The 17,473-nt window shown below is 40.9% G+C and overlaps 2 protein-coding genes across 8 annotated transcripts in view; both read right to left on the bottom strand.

Annotated features, from left to right (window-relative positions):
* LOC137421736 (formin-binding protein 1-like) overlaps positions 1–3,273 on the bottom strand; it is an 80,549-nt gene extending 77,276 nt beyond the window's left edge. The window contains exon 1 of one of the 3 annotated variants that reach the window (XM_068108072.2): positions 3,076–3,273. In XM_068108072.2, coding sequence (XP_067964173.1) covers positions 3,076–3,099 — 24 coding nt within the window. In that variant the 5' untranslated portion in view covers positions 3,100–3,273. Of the gene's footprint in view, positions 1–762; positions 858–3,075 lie in introns of those variants that run through there. The other 2 variants (XM_068108089.2, XM_068108080.2) reach the window with 2 other exon arrangements.
* Positions 3,274–9,777: 6,504 nt separating this feature from the next.
* LOC137421763 (lysophosphatidic acid receptor 1-A) overlaps positions 9,778–17,473 on the bottom strand; it is a 54,307-nt gene continuing 46,611 nt past the window's right edge. For 4 of the 5 annotated variants that reach the window (XM_068108165.2, XM_068108146.2, XM_068108155.2 and 1 more), the window contains one exon: positions 9,778–14,457. In XM_068108165.2, coding sequence (XP_067964266.1) covers positions 14,168–14,457 — 290 coding nt within the window. In that variant the 3' untranslated portion in view covers positions 9,778–14,167. The remainder of the gene's footprint in view (positions 14,458–17,473) is intronic. The other variant, XR_010983401.2, reaches the window with a different exon arrangement.

Genomic DNA, 17,473 nt, shown 5'->3' with positions numbered 1-17,473 from the left:
GTTTTTTTTATTTTAAAATAATTTTCCGAAATATGTAAAATTTGTTTTTCCCTTCGAAGTTGTGGGTTACGATGTGAAAATAAAGGTGGAAAAAGTCTTATTTAATGCAATTTAATTTCAGGCTATAAGACAACAAAAGGTAAAAAATTTGAAAGTGGGACTTTCCGGACTTTCAATAGGCACTGCGTATACCAAATAAATCCTTATTCAAAGATGGACGAAACAAAATAAAACATGAATGGAAATACAACCCCAGATAGCAAGTGCAATTCAATCAGGGCAAACATTCGGTAGAGCGCATACCTCCGTGAGGCTGAACATTTCACCTTTTGTATCCCACTGATAGGCCAGATCTGGATTTGGACATGAACCAAAATCGAATTGGCTTGTTGCTGTCACCTACCCAACTTGTTCACCAAGTTTCATCCAAATCCGTTTATAACCTTTTTAAATGTCGTGATATATATATATATATATATATATATATATATATATACATTATTTATTTTTTGGCCCATATCTCCATGGTGAAGAATCAATGAAAAAATTGAAAATATTCTCTTATCCGGATCTTCACCAAAATGGAATCAATTCGTTCTTGTCACCTCCCCAACTCATCCACCAGGTTTCATCCAAATCCATCCATAACTTTTTGAAATGTTATGCTGTATATCGTTTTGGCCCTATCTCTCAATGATGAAGAACCACTTAAAAGAAAATAATAAAAAATTCTCGTATCTGGATCCGGATCCAAATCTTCACCAAAACGGAATAGATCATTCTTCCTTGTCACACCCAACCTGTCCCTCCAGTTTCGTCCGAATCGGTGAATCTGTCCACAACTTTTTGAGATATCCTGCTCACAGACAGGCAGGTGAGAAAACATAATTTTGGTGGGAGAAATTGAAAATATTCCCAAAAAATTGTTGAGTAATTACATCTTACACCAGCAGTAGGTTGTTTATAACATTGAATCGCCCTCAGGGCAGAACATCATATTGTATGCAATTTAACAGATGAGAAATTATAAGACGAATAACGTTGAAAGTAATTCCAAAGTATGGAAATGGTGTTTCACCCAGAAAGCACAATACGAGTCTGGGTACTGGATTTTGAATTAGTAAATTAACATTTTAAAACATATTGTAAATTTTGGGCATTTTCCCACCATTAACATTCAAGCTATCTTTATTGTATCTCCTATTAAGATATCATAATGCATGCCAAACTAATCCTCAATATTTACACTCACAATTCATAAAACTGTTATCCATGCTGTTGTTTGGATCAAAAACTGCTTTTTTATCCAAAAAATGGATCAGAAATGGCTTTTTGATCCAAAAAAAAGGATCAAAATGGCTTTTGATCCAAAACATGGATCAGAAAAGGCTTTTTTATCCAAAAAAAAAGGGATCATAATGGCTTTTTGATCCAAAAAATGGACAACAATGGATTTTTGATCCAAAAAAATGATAATAATAGTTTTTTTATCCAAAAAATGATCAAAATGGCTTTTTGATCCAAAAAAGGATCAAAAATGGCTTTTTCATCCAAACAAAAAAAAGATCAAAATTTTATCCAAAAAGGATCAAAATAGCTTTTTCAATCCAAAAAAAGGATCAAAATGGCTTTTTCATCCAAAAAAAGGGATCAAAATGGCTTTTTGATCCAAAAAATGGATAAAAATAGCTTTTTTATCCAAAAAATGGATAAAACTGCTTTTTGATCCCAAAAAATGGAACAAAATTGCATTTTGATCCAAAAAATGGATCAAATGGCTTTTTATCCAAAAAATGGATGAAAATGGCTTTTTGATCCAAAAATGGATCAAATGGTTTTTTGATCCAAAACGTGGATCACCAAAGCCATCAAAAAATGGATCAAAATAGCTTTTTGATCCAAAAAAATGCATGAAAATGGTTTTTTGATCCAAAACGTGGATCACCAAAGCCATCAAAAAATGGATCAAAATAGCTTTTTGATCCAAAAAAATGCATGAAAATGGTTTTTTGATCCAAATCGTGGATCACCAAAGCCATCAAAAAATGGATCAAAATAGCTTTTTGATCCAAAAAATGCATGAAAATGGTTTTTTGATTCAAAACGTGGATCATCAAAGCCATGAAAAAATGGATTAAAATGGCTTTTTGATCCAAAACGTGGATCATCAAAGCCATCAAAAAATGGATCAAAATAGCTTTTTGATCCAAAAAATGCATGAAAATGGTTTTTTGATCCAAAACGTGGATCATCAAAGCCATCAAAAAATAGATCAAAATAGCTTTTTGATCCAAAAAATGCATGAAAATGGTTTTTTGATCCAAAACGTGGATCATCAAAGCCATGAAAAAATGCATGAAAATGGTTTTTTGATCTAAAACGTGGATCATCAAAGCCATCAAAAAATGGATCAAAATAGCTTTTTGATCCAAAAAATGCATGAAAATGGTTTTTTGATCCAAAACGTGGATCATCAAAGCCATCAAAAAATAGATCAAAATAGCTTTTTGATCCAAAAAATGCATGAAAATGGTTTTTTGATCCAAAACGTGGATCATCAAAGCCATCAAAAAATGGATCAAAATAGCTTTTTGATCCAAAAAATGCATGAAAATGGTTTTTTTTATCCAAAACGTGGATCATCAAAGCCATCAAAAAATGGATCAAAATAGCTTTTTGATCCAAAAAATGCATGAAAATGGTTTTTTGATCCAAAACGTGGATCATCAAAGCCATCAAAAAATGGATCAAAATAGCTTTTTGATAAATAAAACAAAATGGATCAAAAATGGCTTCCTGGAGGGCGATGCACTTCCTTCTTAATAATCCTCTGAGATTAGCCCCAATTACAGGTGTGTAGCCCATCTCCTGCCTGTAAATTATACTCACGGGTCTTCACGCCACAGAAAATGGCCCAAGCCGGTACCACTTGACCCGAGCAACTCAAAATAGGTTTCGTTTACCGATGCGATTCTCGAAATCACCAACAGGTGTACTACAGGTAGACATCACCATGTATACGAGAAAGCAAAAAAACAAAAAAAAAACAGACGTCCTGACGAAATACAAACTTACCCAAAGTTCCGCACCCCAGTCCATTGAACACCTTTTGGATGTAAGTCGACTTCGCGCCTAAACTTCTCTCATCTAAATTCACTTTACCTCAGAGCTCACCGCGCTCACTTTCACTAAACTCACTCAGTGTGAACACACCTTCGTGAACTCCACCCCACGCTTTGCTTCCCCAGTCGAACAGGTAGGTCAGGTAAGATTGATGACGTTTGGTTGTTGTTGTTGTTGTTTTTTTTGTTTTTTTTACTTCAGGGGTGTGTCCAGTTACCGGTCAGGTAGTCATCGCTATTAAAATTTATTCAGGTATGTATTATTTAATTAAGGGATCCATAGAAGAATTGAGGAACTATAGATCTGTTAGTTTGACTTAAGGTGTTGGAGATGTTAATTAGGGACGAGATGAGGAACCATTTAAATAAATAAAAACTAATTAAAGGCAGGCAACACAGGTTTACCTAAGGTAGGTCTTGTCTGACAAATCTTTTAGAGTTCGATGAAGCAGTTTATGATTGTGTGGATGAGGGAATGGTGTTTATTTGAGGTATCAGTGAAGTACGGTATCTGAGGTACCTGATGAGGGAATGGTGTTTATCTGAGGTATCAGTGAAGTACGGTATCTGAGGTACCTGATGAGGGAATGACATCAGTGTCTGTAGTATGTCTGGGCTTTAAGAATGCAGATGATAAGTTGGGGTACCACATTGGAGGTTGTTCGTCAAGGTGAGAGCTTGTGGAGCAGCTGTCAGGTATCTACCTGGATGAGTGAAAGGAAGCAAAGAGTGGATGTGAGTGGGAGGGTGTCTTGCTGGGAGGATGTAAATAGTGGGGTAGCTCAGGGATCAGTACTGGGACCATTATTGTCCCCCGTCGCACCGCGGAGCGAAAGGGGGACTATGGTTTTCCCCTTCGTCCCTGCGTGCGTGCGTCCGTGCGCGGACGTGCGTGCATGCGTGCGAAAGCGAAGGACCGAATTCTAATTTGGTGTGTGGGTGCAACTAGGCATATGGAAGAACCCTATTGAAAATTAGGTCGCCACGTCAAAATCCAAGATGGCCGCCGCCATGTATATCTGACGCTATGTATGTCTGAACCTTGTGAGCGGAATATCTAAAAATAAGCGAAGTACCAACTTCTAATCTGGTGTGTGGGTGTATCTAGGCATAAGAAAGAACGCTATTGAAAATTGGGTCACGACGTCAAAATCCAAGATGGCCGCCACCCTATATATATGTCTGAACATTGTGAGACAAATATCTTGAAGAATGAACGAACTACTAACTTCTAATCTGGTGTGTGGGTGTATCTATGCATAAGGGAGAACGCTCTTGAAAATTGGGTCACCACGTCAAAATCCAAGATGGCCGCCACCATATGTATGTCTGAACCTTGTGAGACAAATATCTTGAAAAATAAACGAACTACTAACTTCTAATCTGGTGTGTGGGTGTATCTACGCATAAGGTAGAACGCCATTGAAAATTCGGTCGCCACGTCAAAATCCAAGATGGCCGCCTTGCGTCTTCCTACTTTGTCAACTCACATCACTTCAACGACGGGGGACCTAGGCGTAACGCTTGTTATTCATAATTTACATCAACGATTTGGAGAGTGCGGTGAAGAGTAGGTTTTCTATATTTGCAGATGGCACAAATCTTGGAGGTAAAGTAGGTAACAGAGGGCGTAGTGATCAGATTCAGGAAAGTATTGATATTTGCACAGATTGGGCAAAAGATTGGCAGATAAAATGTAACCTGAATAAGTGTAAGGTGCTGGGGATGGGTAAGAATAATGAAAATAGAGATTACATGATGGAAGGGGCAATCTTGGAGTGTCACACAGGAGAAGGTTCTGAGGGTGCTCATCGATACAGGAGGTAAGCAGAGAGGACAATGGCAGGTAGCTAAAGATAAAGTAAACTAGGTTTTAGGTTGTATTTGTAGGGGGATCAATTATAAATCAAAAGAGGTGGTTTTAACATTGTATTGTATAGGATGAGGCCTCATCTACAATATTGTGTGCAGTTTTGGTGACCACAGCTTAGGAAGAACATCGCTGCCAGAGAGCGGGTTCAGTGCAGGGCTACTAGATTGATTCCGGGCCTAGCTATAGACTCAGCTATGACGAGCGGCTGAAGGAGACAGGGCTTTACATATGTTGCCTGGTAGACTCGGACACAAAACTTCATCTGGAATAATTTTGCAAAACTCAGGAATCAAATCTCTCTGGAAATAAAACTAGACAGAAATAAACAAAACTCAGGAAACAAATCTCTATGGGGAAAAAAAAAATTCAACCATGTCTGTCTGTCTGTCTGTCAATAGGATATCTGAAACATTGGGGCAATACCCCTGGCACTCACCTGGTAGAATAAACAGTATAATGCACCGACCGAGGGTATTTTAAACCAATTTCAATGGTTGCTAGAAGACAGGGAAACATGTACAATCATCGTAACATAATCATAAGACTTTAAACAAATCAAAACAAAAAAATACCTATTTTGGGGGGAAAGCCCTCCTCCCCCAACCCCATATACCTCCTAATAACCCAATTTTTCTAATACCTTTTCGAAGACAATTTTCTAAGACCCGAACATTCAGAATCATTGGAATCTCCCACGATGAAGCTGATTCTGAGGGTCTTTCTCTCTCTCACCACAGGCAGGTTGGTGGTCTTTCTGTTTTTTTTTTTTGTTTGTTTTTTGTATACAGAATCGAGGCCCGTGAAAGAGCTAACATTTATCACACAAACAAATCAAACAGACAAAAAATATATATTTTTTTAAAGGGAGCGGTAGACAAGATGGGGAGAGAAGGGGAAGCACACAAACACAACATTTGAGAGCAGGCACATTGGGAGATGTGTGGGAGGGAGAGGGCTTGGGGGGAGGAGGCGTGGGAAGGGGGGGAAGTATAAAACACAAGGACACCAAGGACTTCCAGGAAAGAAGTTGGTATTTCAAAAAAGTGGATTTGGGGTGAAATTAGCAGGGGTAGAAAAGATCAAGGTTTTGGATGGGGGAAGATAAGAGATGGTGGTGAACAGCTGTTTTAAAGACCTGGAGGGAGGAGTGGGATTGAAGAGGGTGAGGGCGTTTATTCCAGAGGCAGGAGAACAGAGGAATGAAGGAGTGAAGGTGAGCAGAGTCTTGATTTTGGCAGTTTAACCATAAGAGGGTTGCAGGCAGATCTTGTGCGACCTGTAGGAATATTTGGGGGACAGAGCCCAGAGAGAGCTGGGGGGGGGGGGCAAGGCCGGAGAGGAGTCGGTAGAAGACGGAAAGACCACCAACCTGCCTGCGGTGAGTGAGTGAAAGGCCCTTGGAGTTAGCTTCATCGCGGGAGATTCCAATGATTCTGAACGCTTTGGTTTCAACAGCGTGAAGACGAGCTAGGTGTGAGGCAGGAGCACCAGCCCAGAGGGGAGATCAGAGGGAGTCTTCTTCCGACTCCTCTCCGGCCTTGCTCCCCCTGTGCTTTATCCCCAAATATTCCTGCAGAACACACAAGATCTGCCAGCAGCCCTCTTCTGGTTAAACTACCAAAATCAAGACTCTCTGCTCACCCTCACTCCTTCATTCCTCTTTTCTCCCACCTCTGGAACAAACTCCCTCACTCTCTTCAATCCCACTCCTCCCTCCACGTCTTTAAAACAGCTGTTCACCACCATCTGTCTTCCCCCATCCAAAATCTTGATCTCTCCTACCCCCGTTAAAACACCCTAAATCCGCCTCTTTAAATCCCCAACTTTTTTCTTGAAATTCCTAGAAGTGTTCATTTGCTTTATATCGTGTACTCCTCCCTCCTTGTGTACCCCTTATACCGTGTACACCACCTATCAAATATAGTTTCCTTTTCTCTGGCAAACTCCACATGGGTCTCACTCTCCCTCTTCCTGGCATTCCTAATTTTTTGTCGTTAAGCTTCAGGGACCAATTCATAGGCTTTGAGAATGGCTTTCTTCACTATCTCATAATCTGCACACTGGTCAATCGGTAAAGCCGAATAGATATCTTGAGCTTTACCCACCAGAACACTTTGCACTAACATAGTCCAGGACCCCACAGGCCATTTTAACATCTGAGCCAACTTCTCAAAGTGTAAGAAGAATGTGCCTACCTCCTTTTCATTAAAGGGTGGAACCAATCTTAGATGCCTACCAATATCCCAAGAGTTCTGACTTGTTGTCGAACTATCTGGCACGGATAAAATTTCTCTCTGTCCTCCCAGTAATTCAAGCTCCTTGGGTTTAATTTCCTTCTGATACTCCATGTCCTGTTCCTTTAAGACCTTCTGATACTCCATGTCCCGTTCCTTTAAGTCCCTTTCGGCTCTCCTTTCCACTGCTCTTTTCTCCTCGAGTTCTCGTTCCTTTTCTGCTCTTTTCTCCTCGAGTTCTTTTTCTGCTTTCCTTTCCTCTAGTTGCTGCCTCTTCTCTTCCAATTCCAACTCTTTTAATCTTTCCTGGCGCTGCAGTTGCATCTCCATTTTCCGGAGCTCCGCATTTCCTTTTTCCTCTGGTAACCAATCCAATGCTTCCTCTTCCCATTTTCTCTCTCCCACTAAATATTCAACCACCAACGTCTGAATCTCTGCCTTCTTCATACTAACTCAGACCTCCAAGTTACAGTATTTGGCCAATATCATGAGTTCTGATCTTTTTAACGCCTGGAACTGTGCCTCGTTAGGTGACGTCACAAAATGTTCCATGTCAAACACCATTGTGACTATTAGTTAGCATGCCTGTTAACCTTCACACAAAAATTGTCAAATTTGGGAATGTTAGGGAATGTCAAATTTGGGAATGTTATGGAATTCAATCCCGGATGACGATGTTAGGGAATTCAATCCCGGACGAGGCCCCAATTTCTGTTACATATTACCTCCCCAAACCCCAGTTACGGTGCACCTCAGAGTCTGGAGTGGGAACACGGCAGAAAGATTTGTTATTTTGAGTGTTCTAATAAACAATGGTAAAACCACACCAATGCAATTGTAGAACAAAATAAGTAATTGTATTAAGAACTCTCACATACACCATAATAACACTATGAAAGAAAGTACAATGAAAATGTCACATGCATCAAGTAAGCCATACATTTGATGGTGCCATCATTCCCCAATGCTCTCAAAGCAATAAACTCACGATACCCAAACGTGAGTGGAATGTAACATTCTCCAATGTCCGTGGCATGGATCCCCACGCTGGTTGAAGCCGTGCAGAACGACGAGAACAGGCAGGTATTGGCACGACGGCGGATGAGGAGTTACGAGGTGAGAGGTCGCTATGGGAATTGAGCCGATATGGAAACCAACGGTGATCAATACAATGATGTCGGTATGGGAATCCCAACGACAAAACAAGATGCACCAAGCGGACAACCTCGTCGAGGACAAAATGGCGTATCGGCCTAGAATGGAGGCGCTGGCTCCCTCCAACAATAACTCACCCATGGTGATAAAACCTGAGACGCAGGTTTAATTACATTTACAATATAGGACGATGTCGTGGGAAATCCCTCCCCCGGGAAGCTCAACTCATTCGCGACCAATATCAAAAAAGTCCGCTCGCAGCCTCGATGCAATTCACGGCTGTATCTCTCTCATGAGCGTCTCTTCCTCTCCCTTCTCTTCCTTTGCTGGGTTTTCCTTTTTCCTTCACAAACATTTATTTTTACCTTTTACTAAAGTCATCTCCATTTCACACAAAAATTTTAACAATATTACCTGAAACTAAAAATATTCTACAAGTATAGAATAACAACAAAGGCGGAAGTGACGGATCAGTAACAATATGACGGACCCAGATTGCATATATTTCAAAGTATTTGATGGTGTGCAGGATAATACCCAGAGGCTATTCAAAAATACTTCTTGGAAAGACCAAGGGATATTATAAACAACACCAACAACAACAAAAATAAGAAATCAAACAGCTGCATCAGATGGTGCAGTTCTTATACCAAGTTCACTGGCTCCGCTCGGCTGTTAATTGGAATCAGACGCACCATACCGATCAGCACAACGTATCGACTGTCTCGACTGTCCCACTCATCACAATATTGGGGGTGAATAGACCTGTGATCCGGGCCAGGGCAACCAAATCAGTCGGTCATTTTGATGCGGTTCGCCGGCAATTGTACCATAATCGCTGGGACAACCCGACGGCAGTAACGATATTAACGTTTTTTTGTGTCTGGCTATGTCCTAATACTTAGTTCTACTGCTACTACTACATTGGCCCAATTTATTATCACCTTATTGTCCTACCGGGAAAGTCTTGCACCAAACCACACATCCAACTGGCTGGTCAGGCCTGGCATTCCATTGGAGGCTGGGATTTGCTTAGGATACTTGCCTCTTCTTCTCCAAAGGCACTGGGATATTTAACAACCAACAACTTCCAATGGGTGAATGAGCAAGACAAAAAAAAACACATTATTGATGCCACTCACAATATGATGTAAGTGAATCCATAATTCCTTAGTTTTGTACACTAAAGTCTATGAACGTGGTTTCATAAAAATATTATATTTTGACTGTTGAAATGTGAAATAATGAATTTCTTTCAAATACTATTTTTATCAGTTGACAACAGTGACATTGTTTGACCCTAATTATTGTTTTACTCAAACATGAGTACTTTGTTGCCTGATAGTTGGTGAGCTATTATTCGGTGGAACAACAAAGCAGACTTTCAAAGCTGTAAAAGTTTATTTCGCATACAAAATATATATTTATATATATATATACATATACAGTACATTATATGAACAAACAAGGAGAATTAAAGTTTGGACTAAAATGGAGAGCCAAAAGTATTGGTACATGAGACATTTATCAAGTAAAATCCTCCGCAGAGTAGGTCCTGATTTAGACATTAGCTCCTCAAGTAATCCAGCTTTGAGGATACTCTGTAGTCCTTAGAGGAACTTCAGCTTTGCTCCATATTGATGCGCAACTTGATATGTGCATTCCCAAATGAAAAAAAAAACCCAGCCATGGTAAAGAAGCGAAAGGTAATAATGGGCTACAGCTACCTGGCTGAGAGACAAATGACATTCAAGTTATTCTCTGTAAGACAGTCCAACTGACAACTGAATATAATAAAAGTACAAACTCGATGCCAATCATGCCCCTCGCTCACTATGACAGCTCTTGCTAAAAACTCACAATTTCATTTAAAACAAAAACTTCTGAAAATGTTTTCCCCATGTACCGTATGTACAGAATGTGTTTACTTATTTAGATTTGCTCAGAAATTGAAAGCAATGTATACATGGCTGGAAGGGAAGGATAAAAATAACGGGGAAAGAATAAGAAAAGACAGGATATGAGAGTTAAAGAGGTAGGAGAAAAGGGAATATGGGAAAAAGGTTTGGAGGATGAAGACTAAGGCAAAATGATCTGGAGGGCAAACAGGGAAAGAGGCAGATCAAGAATTCCGCCGTTTTTTTTGTTTGTGCAATACGTAGATAGACCGGAATAAGGAGTCATCACACCGGAACCATTAGGAGACGAATTCCAATCCTTTCAGCCTGGTGTTTGCTTAACGGTTAAGGTGGCTGTGGCTTGAGATCTTAGGGTCCTGGGTTTGAGCCCGTCATGCCGTTGAATTAACACCAGCTGGGTTGACTCAGGCTGTCATCCTTCCGAGGTCGGCAAAATGAGTACCAGCTTACTGGTAATGGGTGCGTTGCATGTTGCAGCACAGCGGCGCCCCCAGAAAATGATACATCCAGAAGCCACAGGCTGCACAGGAACCACCAGCACTTCCAATCCTGCAGCATTTAAAACAAAACAGAAATAAGTTTGTTTCCTGTCAGATTGAAGGGTGTAGGGTTCCGTTGGATGCAATTACTCAATATGATTGCTCATTTCTCCAGAATTCTCCAGGAAGAAGTTCAAGGAGTGGCAGAAGGCGAAGGGTATGGGGCAGAAAAGGCAGAGCATGAAAGTTATAAGGCAGCCAGGTAGGCTGCAAAGAAAGAGGTAGCAAAGGCGCAGGAGGCATGTAGGAAAATGTCCGGAGAAAGCTTGGATTCGGAAGAGGGTCAGAGCGGTTTTCAGGATTGCAAAGCAGATAGCGAAAGAGAGGTGTGATGTGATGGGGGTGAGTTGCTTGAAGGATGAAGTGGGACAAATCGTTGTCGACCCAGATGCAATTAAAGGAAGATGGAAGAGATATATGGAAATAATGTTGAATGCAGAGAATGAATGGGATGGCAACATAGAGAGTAACCCAGTTTTAGGACCGGCAGAGAAGATAACCGAGAAGGAAGTTGAGGAAGTGATAAAAGCAATGAAGAGTAGAAAAGCGGGAGGGCCGACGGGAGTTGTGGGAGATATGTTGAAGGCAGCGGGAAATTGGGGTGTGAAGAGAATGACAGAGATCTCTAATCTGGTGGTGAAAGAAGGCTGCATTCCAGTGGATTGGGAAATGCGTACCCTCGTCCCTCTATACCAGGGGAAAAGTGACCCTCTGGACTGTGGCTCGTATCGAGCGATAAAGTTATTGGAGCATGGAATGAAGGTATTGGAAAGGGTGTTGGAGAGGAGGATAAGGAAGAAAGCGAAGATTTACGAAATGCAGTTTCGATTTATGCCAGGAAGAGGAACGACAGACGTGCTTTTTATTGTGAGGCAGTTGCAGGAGAAGCACATGGAGAAGAGGAAGAAGTTGTTTCTTGGGTTTGTTGATCTGGAGAAAGCATTTGATAGGGTTCCACGTGAAGTAGTGAAATGGGCATTGAGGAAGTCAGGAGTGGAGGAATGGTTGATCAGAGTAGTGATGGCAATGTACAAAAGAGCGCGCACAGCTGTAAGGACGAAGGACGACAACAGTGGTGAGTTTGAGGTGAAGGTGGGAGTGCATCAGGCGTCGGTACTAAGTCCACTACTATTTGTAGCTGTGATGGAGGTGCTGGCTCGGAACGTAAAGGAGGGTTTACCGTGGGAGTTGTTGTATGCAGATGATCTGGTGTTGATTGCAGAAAGTATGGATGGACTGAAGGAGAAGATGAAAAAGTGGAAGGAATGTATGGAGACAAAAGGTCTGAAGGTGAATATCGGAAAAACGGAGGTGATGGCAAGTGGTAAAGCATGTGGTGAGGTGGAAAGAACTGGGAAGTGGCCGTGTGCTGTGTGCAGGAAGGGTGTCGGAGTGAACTCCATTCAATGTACAATGTGCGCTGAGTGGGTTCATCAAAATGTAGTGGTCTGAGACAGTCATTAACCAGTGTGGCAGCTACATTCAAGTGTAAGGTGTGCACAAAGGGAGCTGCAGATGGAGGAAATGTTGAGTTGGATCTTGGAGACGGCGTGAAGCTGGAAGGTGTGAAAACATTTTGTTACCTTGGAGACATGCTGATTGGAGAAGGTGGATCAGACTCGGCAACGGTTGCTGGAGTGAGATGTGCATGGAAGAAGTTTCGGGAACTGAGTGGCGTGCTGACCTGGAGGGGAGTGTCGTTGAAGCTGAAGGGAAAGGTGTATGCTGCATGTGTGAGAAATGTTATGATTTATGGGAGCGAGACATGGGTAATGAACATAGAGCAGCAATGAAGGCTGGAAAGGGTGGAAATGCGAATGGTTCGGTGGATGTGTGGAGTATCGTTGAAAGAGAGGAAGACAAATGATGAATTGCGAAAGATGATGGGAATAGAGCCTTTGAAGGATGCTGTGAAGAGAAACACTTTGAGATGGTTTGGTCATGTGTTGAGGAAGGATGAAAGTGACTGGTTGAGAAGAGTGATGGAAATGAATGGAGAAGGAAATATAGGATGGGGAAGACCAAGAAAGACTTGGCTAAAGATGGTCGAAGAAGAAATTCGGGCAAGGGGGTGAACATGGGGAGATGCAGAAAATAGGGCAAAATGGAGAAGATTGTCATGGGGACCGCAAGGCTAACCTCCACTCTTGTAGGGAAAATGGCCTTTTAAAATGCATGTTGTTGTTGTATTTCTCCAGAATAACGTGACTGCACATCGATAGGTTGAGGTTTGTTGTCCGTCATGGATTGCATTGACCTTTGTAAACAAATGTGCGTTCATAAAAAAAATTTAACTTGAGAAAATTCATATGGAAATACTAAAGCAAGATTTTGACGACATCACATACTTCCTTTCTCAGACATACGAGCTATTTAAGTAGTCACTCACCAAGACAAGGCACGTACAAAGAAAAAGCATGTTAAATAGCAACACATCACATTTGCTCTCCTTATCAATCCACCACAAATTTGTTGCCAAAAGATGAAATCCAAATCTTTGGACATCAGATTATTCTCCAAAACAACCCACCGACAAATGGGAATTGAATTAAATTAAAATGTATTTTGCAACATGACACGGCCTGGGCAAATACTGCAATGTCTCTGTGCCAGCTTGGTGCAACTTAGACCAACCACCTTGATCACCAGTTCCACGTGATGCTTTCCTTTCCCTATAACCGAAAAATGCACCAAAAATATGCCAAGAAAATGAATTTAAGGAAAACAAAGCACCACATGAGGAACAGGAAAATCTGAATGCAAAATAATACAATGAGAATGATATTTACATGTATTGGCATCATCACATATCATATGTGTATGCACAGTGGATCAACAATTCCAAAGAGTAATTTAAATTCCATGATTAAAAAAAAAAAAAGGTTATGATCTCTCCTGATAAAAACATCAAACACGCAAAAAGAAACTCAACCAGAAATATTATATTAAATACCTCCACAGTGCTGCCTGGGTAAAAGAAGAGAAAAATGTAAATTGGTCATAACACTGCAATGCAAGTCGTTTCCACTACAAAACAAATAAAATTTTCTAAATAAAATTCTGCCAAAAATGAAAGCACATTGCCAGGTATGCATGAATCCATACATGCGTTCGGCAATTTGAGGCGTTGACTTGCTTCAAACTACTTAAAAGTTACCCGGAACAAAAATAAGGTTGAGAATGGTTAAGAGTCGATTTTTTAAAAGGCCACACTCAAATTGGTATACAGTACTTGCTGACAAAGCCAAGTGATATTATAAACAACAACAACTACTGCAACAAAAAAATGAAATCAAACGTTTCAACAGATGACGCAGTTCAAATATCAAGCAGAGAATTCGTTCTTCAGAACGAGCAATTCGGTGTTCTGCCGAGTGCATCGTGTCCCAACTATTTGGTCTATAGGTTTGTGCTTTCTGCAGCACAGTAGTCGGCCTAAGGTGGTGAGCAGCTCGCGGTCTCGGCAGGAATAAATTATGGGGTTTATGGCAGAGTTTGACAAGGCGAGCATTAGGCAGATTTTTTCAGCATAATGCAGGTTGCATATCTGCTTGGGACACAAGACGTCGATCAACAAAATTACCATGCCTGGCATCCAGCACAACACAAAAGCACCTGCGAACAAAAAGAAAAGAAAACAAAATTAATAAATAAACAAGAAGACGTTATGCAGAGCGTGATTCTGGCAAAATCCATTTCATTAAGATTAAAATTCACGATCTCAATCAAAGCATGGGTCAATCGGATTAAAATTGATAATCTTTCAGATGAAAATTAATGATGCTAGCACCGGTACCCGCCCTATGGGCAGGGCTTCAATTGGGAGGCCCAAATGAAAAGGCAATATATCAGAAATTGAAGGTTTTTTTTATTTCAAACAATTCATATAAACATCCGTTGAATCATATCACACGCAAATCATCAAAATCTAAACAGTACATGGCGCCCATTTTGAAAAAAGATTGAATTCTGCAAAACGGAAGCGGCCGCTACACGTCTTTCTCCGTCGCACGTTTGTGTGAAGAGTGCGCGCCGAATCTGTAACACGGAAGCGGCCGCTACACCTGTTTCTCAGTCACTTTGCACACGCTGCCGTGTTACTTCGGAGCCACACGTTTATTTATATAGGAAGAGTTCGTCAGGAGTCGATCTACTCTCTCCTGGTACGTAGAATTTCAACAAAAGCCACATCACTGTTCATATCGGTAAATATTATTCCATAGTGTTTGGAAAAACTGGAAAATTTGGAAAAATTGGGAAAACAATATAGCCTATTTTACTCCAGGGGGTCCCAGAATTACCCACCCAAAATATCGTTGCGATCGGTTCAGCCGTTTTTGCGGTACCTTCGAACGGACAGACAGACGGACGGACATTTGGTGAATTATAGTAAGATTAGAAGTTTGACCTTGAGCTTTGAGATCTTTGTCACATTAACCGCAAAGTAAAATGTGACTTCAAGTGCTCAACTCCTCTCCTTCCCCTCTCCCCACAAATCCCAAGCCATCAACCCCTCCTCCCAAAACGCAAGTCCTCAATATCCCCCTCCCCAATCCAAACATTCAATCCCACTCTCCACAACTCCTCAACACCCCACCAACCAAACACAGAAACCATGATCGAAGCAGCACCAGTATGGCTCCGATACACAGTCGTGGCCAAAAATATTGGCACCCTTGCACCTTTTTCAAATAATGCACCATTTCTTCCAGAAAAGTTGAAATTAAAATATATTTTGGTATCCACATATGTATTTCTTTGGTTTGCAGTGGAATAAAACAAAAAAGCTGAAAAAATTAAGAAATCTTAGCCATGGGTGAATGCATCCGTCACCCGATTGGTCCTTCCCCTCTTCCCTCCTTGGTCCCTCCTTAAGACGTCCGAGGCATCGCCTTCCCACCTAAGCCGAAGGCTGATGGCCTGCCCTGACACTAAAAAGGACATTTAAGGACAGATTCCAAAGGGTAAAACGTTAAGTAAAAGGCTCACAGGGTTGACGTTTTTTTTTAATGCCTCCGTCCCCAAAGGTCGCTGGAAGCATTCTGTTTTTGGGTTGTCCGTCCGTCCTTCCGTCCTTCCGTCCGTACGGGCTAAACCTCGTTTTTCTCAGCAACCATGTGTCCGATTGAGACAAAACTTTCAGGGTAGGAGTGACACCCATGCAGAATGTTATGATAATTGTGATGTCATCGGTCACGTGGTATGGCAGCCATCTTGGATTAAACGCAAATAATTAAAAAATTCTTCCTCGGAAACCGCTGAATGGAAAAATTTGAAACTTGCCACATTGTCAAGTCCTCCCAATGGGGAACAAAAGCAGGATAATGATGCCATCATAGGTGAAGTGGTATACAAGCCAAAAATGTTACAATCGATTTCCTTATCCTAAAAATCTGAAATTGCATGCACATGATCGATGACCATTTGTATTGAAATATTAAATTTATGATATCATAGGTCACATTGGAATTAACCTAAAACCTTAAAAAAGCATCTTTGAAACCGCTCAACCAATCGATATTAAAATTTACAGATAGGATCAACGACCCATGAGGAAAATTTCTTGAAAATTATGACATCATCAGTCACGTGGTTTGTCAGCCATATTATAATCCTCTCTCTCTGTTCCCTCTCAGCACACCTTCTATCCTGAACATCCTCTCTGGGAACATCCTCTCGCCTCAGCATCTAGGCATGGCGATTAAAAGATTATCACAAAAACATCATTGGTCACATGGTGTGGCAGCCATGTTGGATTTAAGGAAATATTAAATAATTATTTCTCTGAAACCGCTTACCCTATTGATGCGAAATTTTACAAATATAATCTAACGGCACTGTTGCATATAGTTTGAAAATCATGATGTCGAGGTCACGTGGTTTGGCAGCCATCTTGGACAGAAAAACGAACCTTATCCGATCAACACGAAACTTCACAAACATGATCCCCGACCAATACATATGCAGAGTGTACATTTTTTAAGGTCATGTCATGTGGTATGGCAGCCATATTATTTTGAAAGCCGATATTTAAAAAATTCCCTTCTCTGAAACTGCTTCACCGATCGATGTGAAACCTGTCATGGCTGGTGAAAATGTGATACTTGAAAACAGCTAAAGGGATTCAAATCAAACTTGTTTATTTTTAGGACAGTGAACCAGGGCATCTACCTGTTGTGGGACTTTGCGGAGGCATATTGGCGACACAGTCGCATTGTTCTAGATTTTTTTCGACATACAGAAAGGGAGGGTGGACGTCTTTTGAGACACATAGCATACCTAATATCATGCTTACATATATGAACACACAGGACTGAGAATCTGCGAAATGTTTTCCATGTTGTAACAAATATGAATAGTTTAAATCTTCAAAATTGTGCGCATCAAAACTGAATTGTAAGAAAGAAGCATCTCTTCACCATTACCAGGAGCTGAATGTCAGGGTCAATGATGGCAAGGAGAGGGTGAAAATGCTGAAGAGCCATTTTAAAGATCAAATCGCTTGAGGTAGAGAACTTTGTACAGAAGAAAACCATGTTAGAAATTATTCAAGTTCTAACGGCGAGGCCATTTTGTGCACGACTTGTTACCAAGGTAAGACTATTTTGATGCAGCTGGAAACCAACTTCTC

The sequence above is a fragment of the Myxine glutinosa genome, chromosome 1 (genome assembly GCF_964187855.1).
Source record: "Myxine glutinosa chromosome 1, kmMyxGlut1.1, whole genome shotgun sequence".
NCBI lineage: Eukaryota > Metazoa > Chordata > Myxini > Myxiniformes > Myxinidae > Myxine > Myxine glutinosa.
This window is presented reverse-complemented; position numbering and strand designations above follow the sequence as displayed.